The following is a 12,390-nucleotide window of genomic DNA, read 5'->3' as shown; positions in this document are numbered from 1 at the left end:
CCCCACCTCAGAGAAAGCTATACGTGGGTTCACTCAGATCTGCTCCCGCAATGCCTGTTTTATTAACGGGTCCCGGAGTCCAGTCACTAACAGCTCACGTAGGGTAATGTCGATAGGTCCTACCCCTACTCCATCCTTTCGCTCGATGGCTGTGTACAACTCCTGCAGGACATTCATATATTGGGTGATGGTCTCCCCTCTCCCTGCATTCGACTGAACAACCGGGTCCTCAACTCTCCCACGTTTGTCGGATCCCCAAGGGTTTATTCCAGAATCCGCAAGACCCTAGCAAAGGTGTTGCGGTGTCCCCGGGGTCTCAACATTACTGAATTCCGGGATTCCCCATCTAACGCCATGAGAGCTACCTCAGCTTCCAAATCAGGGGTCATTGGATGCATGCAAAAGAGCCCCCGCATGCATTCTGTCCAGCTCCACAACAGGGTATTGGAGCCGGAAAACCGTGGCAGGTTGCTTAACATAGCCACCAGAGAAATGCTGGACTGGGGGCCCCCATTATCGGCAGCGCCTGCGGCACCACCTTGGTCGGGAGTACCGCTGTCTGCGCTTAGAGACTGCATCCTGCCAACTACACCAAATGTGGTACTAGCAGGTATGCAGGATGCAGTGACGAGACGCGAGACGGTCTTGTGTTTTTGGTAACAATTTTTATAGGTTTATAGGTAACTACCCACAGGGATAGGCTAAGCAACCGAACAAAATAACAGGGATTGTCCTCGCAGGGACTCAATACAAGCAAACACTGAAATATAAGAACACGACTAAGTCCGGCAAAGCCGGTCACTATAGGGCCGCGGTATGGCTGACTATGGGTCCTTATCTGTATAGTGTCACTCAACCGGCTCGACGTCCCTCGGCGTCCCGGACGTTGGTTCTTCGGCGTAGTAGCCGCTGGGCCCAGCCGCTGAAGATCTGTGCGCAGTTTTCTAGCATTCCGACGCTCCGGTGAAGCAGGGGCACGACAGGCCCCGGAGGAGTCCTTGGACAGATGGGCCGCAGCCCCCAGATCGGGGCAATCAGCGGCGATGCGGCGTGGCGTCTGGCAGGCCACCAGCGCTGCCAGCGGCCGCAACGGAAGACCCGCGGTGAGCAACGGCCCGGCCCTGGCCACGGGCTGGAGCGGGACAGCGATGGCCACCGATGGCACTGAACTAGCCGCGGCCACGGGTGGAAGTGGGGCGGCGGCGGGAGACAGGCTGCAGCTGCGGGCTGAAGTGAGGCGGCAACGGCCGCCGGTGACCACGGGCAGGCCGCAGCCACGGGCTGAAGAGAGGCGGCAATGGCCGCTGGTGACCACGGGCAGGCCGCAGCGGCGGGCAGGGGCGAGGCAGCAACGGCCGTGAGTGACCACGGACAGGCCGCAGCCGCAGACAGGGGCGAGGCAGCAATGGCCACTGGTAACCGCGGGCAGGCTGCAGCGGGGCGGCTGCGGGCGGCAGGAGACAGGCTGCAGCCACGGGCTGAAGTGAGGCGGCAACGGCTGCTGATGACCACAGGCAGGCCGCAGCCACGGGCTGAAGAGGGGCGGCAACAGCCGCTGGTGACCACGGGCAGGCCGCAGCCTTGGGCAGGGGCAAGGCGGCAATGGCCGCGAGTGACTGCGGGCAGGCTGCAGCCGCGAGCTGGAGTAAGGCGGCAGCAGCCACTGGTTGACGCGGAGCAGCGGTTCTTGGACGGTCGTCTCGGCGCCGTCTCACTGATGTCCCGGGTGAGCGTCTCTCCTGCCTCTGTCCTCCTTCCTGGCTCCGGTAAGTTGATATGGCTCTCAGTCGCTCCCACGTTCTCCTGCTCCCTCTGTACCACTCTGCTGACTCATCGTGACTCCCTTTCCCCGCCCCTTTTATATCGGCTCCTCCCCCAGCCCGTCTGTCAGTCTCACCGGTCCGTCTCTCAACTCTGTCCCCCGGAAACAGTTTCCCCCGGAACCTAGGTGACGGTCCCCTTGGTTCCGACCCGGACACTCAGCGGGGACTCTCTCTCCCACAGGGAGAAGGGAACAGAATAAGGGCGGATTCAGGAGCTAAGGCAAGGTACATGACCCCAGCATCTTCACTATCAAAAGTAATCCTGGGAACAGGGCTAGCGTTAGGGACAGAGAGGGAGCCCCTAGTCCCGGGACACCCATCATCACATCATGCTGTCTCAGATTACATAGCAAAAACCTGGTGACAGATTCCCTTTAAAGTTATTATTGAAGTGGCCAGAAAAGTTGTTATGTCCAACTCCTTAAAATAGAAATAGAGTTTTTCTTGTTTCTGTGCATTTAGGTCTGTATAGATGTTTGAATATGAACTTTCTTAATGGGAAAGTGGATTACTTATAAATTGGCATTATATAACCTAATTTAATTCTAGCCTCTTGATTGACAATCTAGAGCATGCAATGGTATGCTTGCAGAGTAGGTTGGACTAGCTCATCAGATTACTTAGAGGATCCTTGAAGAGGACCAGGTTCTGAAAAATTAAGAGGACCTCAAAGGTCCAGCAGAAGACAAACTATTTCAGCAGTGGCGTAACTACAAAGTTATGGGTCCCGGTGCAAACTTTTAAATGGGGCACCCCCATATCAAAATACACGCACATCTCTGCTCAGTACACCTCGAACACGCGCGGCTCCTCTCCGTACACTTCGTACACACCCGGCTCTGCTCCATACACTTCTTACACACCCAGCTCCGCTCCGTACACCACGTACACACACTGCTCTGCTTCACTCACCTCATACACGCATGGCTCTGCTCCGTACACCTCATACACACATGGCTTCACTCACCTCGTACACAAACGGCTCCGCTCCGTACACCTCTTACACACATGGCTCCGCTCTGTACACCTCGTACACACATGGCTTCGCTCACCTCGTGCACACACGGCTCCACTCTGTACACCTCTTACACACATGGCTCCGCTACATCCACACTGTAAACCCCTCCTGACCCCACACAGAAACTTAACCTCATCCAGCACCATGACAACCAGCACAGCAGAGTCCTGCATACACGGGGGCCCCTGATCATGTGAACCCCTGACTCCTCCCCTCCTGTGACCTCATCACAGGTGCTGTGTGCACATAAAAGAACAGCTTAGGACATCATTGCAGGCTGCGGTACGTCTATCTGGGAGGGCAAGGATGGGGTGCTTGGGGGGGCGTGGCAGCTCAGTGCAGTGCAGGAAGAATAGAGTCTCGGGCGGGACAAGGGGAGGGGTCAAAAACGGGACTGTCCAGCGAGAATCAGGACGGATGGGAGATATCATGGTCTGAGCTGCCGGGCCCCTGACTCCCCCCGGGCCCGGTCGCAGTGGCGACTGCTGCGACCGTCATAGTTACACCACTGTATTTCAGGATGAAACTGGATCTTTTTCTTATGGGTTAATCCACATATAAACTAGAATATTGATAATGTATCTAGGTGAAAAGATAAAGTCACACTCATCATCCATAAACAAAATACATTTATTATATCTCCTTTTAAAAATGTGCCAAGTGATCTTTTTGTTATCAAAATATGAAGTAAACGGGCACCATCCTAAATATCACAAGATATGGGATCACCTAATGCATACGAAGATATATAGAAACACACAAGAAAAAGTATATGCACCAACCATAGGGATCACCACAAATCAATATAGTACAAAAAATTAAGTTTATTTTATTTTGGCAAACACCACTAACAAGCACTTCGTTAGAATCAATTAAAAGTCTGAACTAAGGCAGACATAAGACAAAAATGGGTCATGGTCATATAAAGTATAATACTTAAAGTCCTATACAACCAGACAATAAGTTGCTTGAACAAATGCAAATGCTTTCTGACTAGTGAAGTCCCAGTTTATAGAAGTGTGTACCTACACATCAATTGCTAACTGTATGCATGCTGTTTACATATATACCCAAGCCATGGAATACTATATACACTATAAGCATACTAAAGAGATTGTTATTTTATGGATGGTACTAGGAAGCTGTACTCGTACTGAAAGAGGGACACTCAGACAAATAAGATGAAAATTGGTTCAAGTCAGAACAATGAAGCATATTACCAACAAGGAGGCCATGGAGGCATGGTCAGATTCTCTCCTACCCCCAAACGGGGTTGATATGAGTGGGACCTAGGTGCCATGTAACCCAGTTGTCTGCGTCCACCTGGGGGCCATTTGGTGTTACCATATGCTGCTGCAAATTAAAAAAAAAGACATACTCACCTCTCTTCACTGGGGGCCAGGTGCCGGTGTCCTGAGCAGGCGGGGACACCGGCCCCTGCGATATTCACCTGGCCCCGTTCCACCGCTGCTCGCTGCTCTGTCTTCCGGGTCCTCTGTCAGTGACTGTTCAGGCAGAGGCTACTCCGTCATCGCTCCCTCTGACTTGAACGTCACAGAGGACGCGGAGGACAGAGTGGCGCGCAGCGGTGGAACGGGGGACAGGTGAATATCGCATATATTTACCCCCTCCTGGTGCGGTCTCTGCTGCCCCGCTTCTCCCATGGTCTCTGGCAGCTCTTCCTTCCTTCAGCGATCATGTGGCACCACTCATTAAAGCCATGAATATGCGCATATTCATGACTTTACCACGTGACCGCTGAAGGAAGGCGCTGGAAACCGTGGGAGAAGCGACGACCCCCCATGCATATATGACTCGAGTATAAGCCGAGAGGGGGGGGGGGGGGGACTTTCAGCCTTAAAAAATGGGCTGAAAATCTCGGCTTATACTCGAGTATATACGGTACATATAATTTTCTTAAAATTTTTGTTTCATTCACCTTTTTCGTTCTAAAATTTTACAACCTGAACAACCATGGCTTGCCCCCCCCCCCCAATTTTGATCCCGGGTACGCCCATGGACGAGCCAGCGGACAATTTCATGATGAAGTGTAGGGATGTTACTTAAACCTCATTAAGAAATCCGTGCTTAAACATGTATGTGAAAAAAGGTATTGGTGTCATCAGTGTGTCATCCGTGTGTTTGTTTTTACCATCAGTGTGTCATCAGAGTTTTTAATGGATTGATTAAGATATAAATAAATTACGAAACTTCTCTTATATTTTGCAATGTTAAATACAGATCGCACACATATGGTACATTGACGCCATCCGTGTGTTGTACGTGTGTTTCACAGATGCATAGACTTGTACTGGCCCTTTTTCATATGTGCTGTTTGAAGAAAATGGACATGTATCTATGAACACACGGTCTGAGAAAAAACACGGAAATATCAATAGCACCATCAATTATAATGGATACATATTGTGTATGTGAAAAAAACGGATACAACACGTACTGGAAACACAGACGTCTGAATGAGCCCTTGTAGCACTGCCATTTGTTCACATAAAATACTGCAGACAATATTGTGCAATGTAGAGCAAGCCCACTCACTAGTGGGACTGGCAGCACTCCAGTTTTTTTTTAAAATTGCACCACTGGAGTGGTGCTTTAAATGTAATTTCCCTGCCCCCTGTCTGATACTCACCTGCTGCCGCCTTCATGGTTTTCCAGCATCGCTCCCGTTGGTCTCTGGGGAAAAGTGACCTGCCAGCATTTCCAGTACTTCATGGAGCGGCGCGGAGGTCACTTTTTAATACAAGTCTATGAGAGGCTCGTTGTAGCTCTCACACTTATATTGAGAGTGTGTGAAGTAGCTTCTGACTTCTAGCCAATCAGAAGCTGTGCTCACAAGAGAGCACTGCGGGATCGGAGTGGTGTCAAAAAAACGGTGAGTATATGACCAGGGGCAGGGGGCTTACATTTAAATCGCCACTCTAGCGCTGAGAAAAAAACATCAAGCTGGAGTGGTGCTTTAACTTTTAAAATAGTTTATACAGTATAGGACAAGGTTAAGCAGCACATTTTCTGTTAGCTTTTGTTTTCCAACTTAAACTAGAAAAATCACACCTAGAATCCTGCCCAGTTATATACATGAAACAAGTAGTATGACCTTCTGAAATTCACACAAGCATATGAAAAAACGTCCATTTTTCTTTACGAAAAACAGATGATTTTTCACCTGTATAGGGATCCAGACTAGAAAAAATAACGTCCATATGTCAACTTTTGCCATCCGTATTGAGAGCCATTTATATCTCCACGAAAAAATCTAATAACGAAGCAGATCCATGAAAAACACGTGCCTTACAGATGGTGTCTGTATGGTTCCCAACTTTTTTATCAACTCATTGACTTAAATGAGAGAATCATTGCAGCAAGTCAAACGTATGTAATGGCATGTTTCATTTAATATAAAGCAGAGAAAACTGTGTGTGCACGTGCAAAAATATCTGTACGCATTGACTAATTGACCGCTGTGGGTTGGTGTCCACAGCACAAGGTGAATATCCGAAAAGTAAATTTTTTTTTTATTTTTACCTGTCTTGAATTCGAACCCAGAGGTCACTAAAATGACGATGTTTGTCTTTCTTTGGCTTCTTCTTTTTATACTTTCTGTCATTCTTGTCCACTATGTCTACATTATCCGACATGAGCATGTTTGGTATCTTCTCTTTCTCTTCGCGAGGGTTCACGTTATGCCTTATTTTGGAAGTAAATTTATACGTAGCTGACGGCATTGAGGCTGGTGAAGGTGATAACTTTTTAGATTTGCCACTTTCAAAAAGAAACAAAGAGAGGTTCCATCATTAGAAACAGTTTATGAGTGAAATAGACTTCCTTAAATGGGAACCTATGATGTATGCTGGCCAAACCCCCGGGAGCATGAGTCAGAGCCTGGCGGTACGATTGCAGTCAGGAGTATTTTGTATACGCATGGGAGAAGGTGGGGTAAGGAGAAGCTGCATCGGACACATCTTGTCTCTCCAAGACACACATGACTGCAATGATGACGCCCAGCTCTGATTCATGATGCCCATGGTTTGGGTAGCATCAATCAACAAACAGGTTCTTTTAAAGCAGGTCTACAAACTGTAAAAAAATAGACTGTCAAAGAAAGAGTGTTAATTGTTAAAGAGTAACCATCATTTTAATTTTTATTTCGTAAATCAATAGTAGATCCTTATGGATAAAATGTTTTTTCGGACTCACTGTGCGCTGCTGGACATAGTTCAGTCGTACAACATAAAGGGTATTAACAATTTAATTCCCAACGCGTTTCGAAGTTTCTAATACTTCTTCCTCAGGGGATGACATGAAGTGAACAAGTACAACCATCTCCAGTTATATACATACAATATTTGAAATTGAGCACCAAAAGCACATGTGGTAGTGGGACAAATGTCAGAGTTCACAGGTTAAGAACTGCGCAAGGTGTATTAATCCATTTGCAATCAAATTAAATCTTTCTTCTTATGTTTCTTATTGCAGAGTATACATGATATTAAAAAGAAAAGGAAAAAGATAAAAAGAAAAAATATATATATATTGAGAAATGAAAAAAAGGGGAAGCTGAAAATACCGAACCCGCTGAAAAGGAGGAAAAGACTCCAAATCCAGAGTCGGAACCACTATACTGGGGAGAGAAGTGCTTGGAAAAAGAAGATATTTATGTATATATAAAAATTGGGAACATTTAAGTTTGTTAAAAAGAAGGGAGTTAAAATTCGTTTATTGGAAAAATAAGAAATAAAATATATGTATATTATATATATGTAAAAAACTGTGTGAATAAAAAGAATGAATAAAAGGAGGATGACTATGTTAAAAATTTCAAGGATTCATTAGTGCAAAGTGTGAGGAACGGATCTACAAGAACTCTCACTGAAAAAGGACCAAATGGAGCTGGATCGCAACCGAGATATGTCGGGGAAGGGGGAATATTTTATTAAATGATATATATCATTTTTATGAACAATTATGATGAAAAATACATGAAAAAATAATATTGAAAAAATAAAGGACATATATAATATATAGAAGCGCTATAAAAACGCGCAATTATATATAAGGGAGACTCCAGGTCCAAAAGTCAGAGCCACTAAACTGGAGAGAGATATACTTAAAGAAGAAAAAAAATATATTTATGCATATATGCATATATGCATAAAAAGGAGAGGTTAAAATTGGTTTATTGATATTAAAAAATGAAAAAATGTGTGTATGACATGAATAATAAATGAATAAGAAACTGTGTGGATGAAGAATTGTGACTATGTTAAAATTCAAGGAGTCCATTGGTACCAGGTATAAGAAAAGGACCTGCAAGGAATCTCACCGAAAAAGACCATACGGAGCGGGATCGCAACCGAGATGGGGAAAAAAAAGGGGGAATACGGAGCCGGATCGCAACCGAAATGGGGGGAAGAAAAAGGGGAAATTATATTGAATTATATATATTATTTGTGTACACATTTATAATAAAAAATAAATGATATAGAAACACTCAATTATAAAACAGGATAATTATATCAATTGATGATCAAAAACAAGGAAAAGAAAATTGACATTTACAAAAAAACTTCAGTGATCTCATTAAGTCCATTAGGTTTTAATGTATTCAATCTATAAATCCAGAAGATTTCTTTGCGGTTCAATTGCCCGATTTTATCGGGATGATCATTTGGAATATGCTCAATGGGACTTATTTTAAATTCATTATAATTTCTGTTATGCTTTAAAGCAAAATGTCTAGAGAGACTATGTTGTAAGAAACCAATTTTGATATTGTGTCTATGGGAATTAACCCTTAGATGTAAGGGTTGCGTGGTTCTCCCTACATATTGTTTTTTACACTTACATTCGATTAAATAAATCACAAACTCCGTAGTACAATTCAAAAAACTTTTGATGGGGAAGCTTTCATCAGTGGTGGTTGATTTAAAGGTATTTTCTTTGTGTGAAATGATTTTGCAACATAGACAATTTCTTCTACCACATTTATATATTCCTTTTGGAAGATTTAGTGAGGAGGACAGAGGATCTGTTCTGAGACGACTAGGAGCCACTAAGTTTTTAATTGTAGGAGCTCTTCGAAAGGTGATACCTGGGTTTCTGGGAAGAATTTTATTTAGAACAGGGTCATTTAGTAAAATATGCCAATTATTAATTAAAATCTGTCTGATTTCGATGTTCTCAGCACAATACTGTGTGATGAAATTACTTGAGAACCTATTATCATCATTTTTAATCATCTTAGATCCGTTAACCAGTGAATTTTGGGATAGATTTTTACATTTGTTATAGGCATTTTTGACCAGATCCACAGGGTATTTTTTACTTAAAAAACGATTCTTTAAAATTTCTGCCTGTTTTTTAAAATCTTCCTGATCAGAACAATTTTTTCTTATTCTTCTGTACTGATTGTCAGGTATGTTTCTGAGCCATTTACCAAAATGCCCACTACTGAAGGGTATGTAGCTATTTTTATCAACATTTTTAAAAAAGGTTTTGGTTAAAATGTTGTTGTTTTGAATAAAAATGGTAATATCTAAAAAATTGATCATGGAAGAATTATATGTTGAAGAAAAGGAAAGACCCCAGCGATTATTATTCATGTCCTTGATAAATTCGTCAATGTCATTATTTGAATTGTCCCATATGATGAATAAATCGTCAATAAATCTCTTATAAATACCCCAGTGAACTCTGACATTTGTCCCACTACCACATGTGCTTTTGGCGCTCAATTTCAAATATTGTATGTATATAACTGGAGATGGTTGTACTTGTTCACTTCATGTCATCCCCTGAGGAAGAAGTATTAGAAACTTCGAAACGCGTTGGGAATTAAATTGTTAATACCCTTTATGTTGTACGACTGAACTATGTCCAGCAGCGCACAGTGAGTCCGAAAAAACATTTTATCCATAAGGATCTACATTGGCGGTCATGGAGTGGACCTTCGGGCGTGCAGCAGCTGACAGTCGATTATGTGCCTTTATTTCCCCTGGAAAAGGTGAGTGAATTTCTTATCCTTTACTCCCAGTACTACCCGGATAAGACCCTATTGTGCCTTCTTTTTCCTTTAGCTCCTTGTATAGTAAATCAATAGTACACATGAAAATAAGCAACTTTGTAATATATCTTATCAGCAAGATCTCCTTCTTTCTCTGCCAGAATTGATCGGTCATTATCAAAACTCTTAATTCTGAGGTAAAATCTGTATTCAGTGAAGACAGACTTTCCCATTACTGAGATACTGAGATAGGAAAATGCGTATTTTTTAATAGTTTAATTTTTAATGGGGCAAAAGAGTGGTGATTTAAATATTTTTTATTTTTTTGATATTTTCATTTTTTTTTACTGTTTACAGTAGTTAATAGTCCGCTTAGGAGACTTGAAGTTACTATCATCCAATCGTCTGTGCTATACATGTATATCATAGCCGGCATTGACAGGAGGATCAAGATGACAGGCACGGGGAACTTCAGCAGATCCCCGGCTGTCATGGCAACCCATCGGCGCCCCACGATCACGTAACGGCACTCTGATGGGCGGGATCAATGACTCGCTTCCTGTCTGCATGTGTTAAATGCCACTGTCAGTGATTGACAGCAGCATTTCACGGGCTAACAGCACGGGTGGATCTCGAATCCAATCGCGGCTGTTAGGGGCTCTTGATGGCTGCTTAAATCAGTCATCAAGTGCATGGAAATATGCGGACTCAGCATGCGAGCCCGCATCAAAGGCAGGGACACGGCCGATCACATAAATATACGTCATCAGTCGTGAAGTGGTTAATGGGTGCACAAAATAAACAACATCAAAAATTCACAAAAAGCTCATTGCGGAAACATAGCCTTAAAGGGGTATTCCCCTCTCCAAGATCCTATCCCAATACGTAGTAGATGTAGTAATAATATTAGCAAATACCTTCAATTAGAAATGTAGTGTAGTTTTTCTGATTCTTAGGACCTTAGGTATCTGTGGTTACGACCACTGATATAGTGACAGTTAGTTAGCTAGTTGCTAGTGGTATTACCCATGGATACCTAAGGTCTTGCAATGGCTGCACATGAGGAAAGAGGCATAGCGAATCAGAAAAACTATACTACATTAATAATTGGAGGTATTTGCTAATATTCTTACATGTACTACATATAGGAATACCCTTTTAAAGAAAGGTTTTGAAAAAAATGACCTATTGTATAAGGTTAAGTTCACACTTGCGTATCTGGGCTCTGCGGACAGCTGCGTACTTCCACCCTGAAGCTCCGCCCACATCCGTTCTTCCATTTAGGTCCGCCTACTTCTGCATGCGTGCTGCATACCTATCTTTAACATTGGGCACGCAGGACATGCGGATGTATGCGGCTGTATGCAGATGCGTTGTTTTGACGCGCCCGCCGACTGCATGGGAACGCAACAAGTTCATGCATATTAGATTTCAACATCCTTAAAGTGAACCTGCCAGGTCAAAAGGGACATTTTTGCTCTTATTTTATTCCCACTGATGCCCTGAGTATTCAGGTTTTTTATCTGTTTTTTTTTTAAAACCAACATTTGGTTCTAGAGATATGGGCCTTTTTATGTCATATTACTTTTTATAGTCTTTTACAAGTAGGTGCAGCTCACGGGACTCTCTGAAGGTGTGTTTTTAGGCTGCTCTGCATAATCACTCTGAGCACCACCCACTTTGTAATGATCATAATAATTAACGCTAAATAAAAAGGTCCATATCTCTCCAACAGTACATCAGATTTTGAAAAAAAAGACAGAATACTCAAGGGAGCAGCAAGAATAAAATATGAGCCAAATTTTCCCACTTTTGACCTGGTAACACGTCCTCTTTAAGGTCTAAACGGATAGGAACAAGCAAGATGGCTGGAGTGGGAATAAGCATTTGGCTTAGTGCTGTGTATAGCCTACTTGACTTCGGAATGTATGACTATATGGCCTTCTATACATAACCCACTGAAACCCTCCACTTAACTATAAATAAAAAAACACCACACTGCATGACATTGGATATACTGGCCACAGCACCCTCATTTATTAAATAACATATAAACATAAATAACGTTAAATAACATTAAACAACATTAACTTGACTCTGAAAAGGAGGAGGGGAATTGAAGGTTCAACCATTTTAAAAACTGCAACAAACAGCTCCCCCATGCCAACCCCAGCCGCTAACTGTTGTCGATAGCAAAAATGTCCCGCTGAGACCACTCTCAGTAGGGACCTGTTTTCAATTTTAACACCCGCTTAACACTAATGGAATTACCCATCCCTGAATTGGACTCCCCCGTCCTCCATTGGTGTAAGCAACATCCTTGAAACCCCCCCTCCTTTTCGCTATAGTGAGCAGGAATGACCCCTTATGCCAGGGAGTCCCACCACACCAAAAGTGCCTTTTCTACTCCCTCCATCAGTGCTAATGAGGAAGACAGGGCTGCTGGCACCTGTACTGCGTTGGGTCCAGAACTGTCAAGGTTGCTTAGCAAGTTGTCCAGGGGAAAGAATAAGGGACCGGGCAGACCT

At 43.7% G+C, this 12,390-nt stretch overlaps 1 protein-coding gene across 1 annotated transcript in view; it reads right to left on the bottom strand.

Annotated features, from left to right (window-relative positions):
• The window catches only part of TRABD2A (TraB domain containing 2A), a 271,296-nt gene that overhangs the window by 73,494 nt on the left and 185,412 nt on the right, over positions 1–12,390 (bottom strand). Inside the window, exon 6 of the mRNA XM_073551339.1 lies at positions 6,385–6,621. Within this exon, the coding sequence (XP_073407440.1) occupies positions 6,385–6,621 (237 nt within the window). The remainder of the gene's footprint in view (positions 1–6,384; positions 6,622–12,390) is intronic.

The sequence above is a fragment of the Dendrobates tinctorius genome, unplaced genomic scaffold (assembly GCF_039654945.1).
Source record: "Dendrobates tinctorius isolate UK_male_01 unplaced genomic scaffold, ASM3965494v1 ptg000175l, whole genome shotgun sequence".
NCBI lineage: Eukaryota > Metazoa > Chordata > Amphibia > Anura > Dendrobatidae > Dendrobates > Dendrobates tinctorius.
This window is presented reverse-complemented; position numbering and strand designations above follow the sequence as displayed.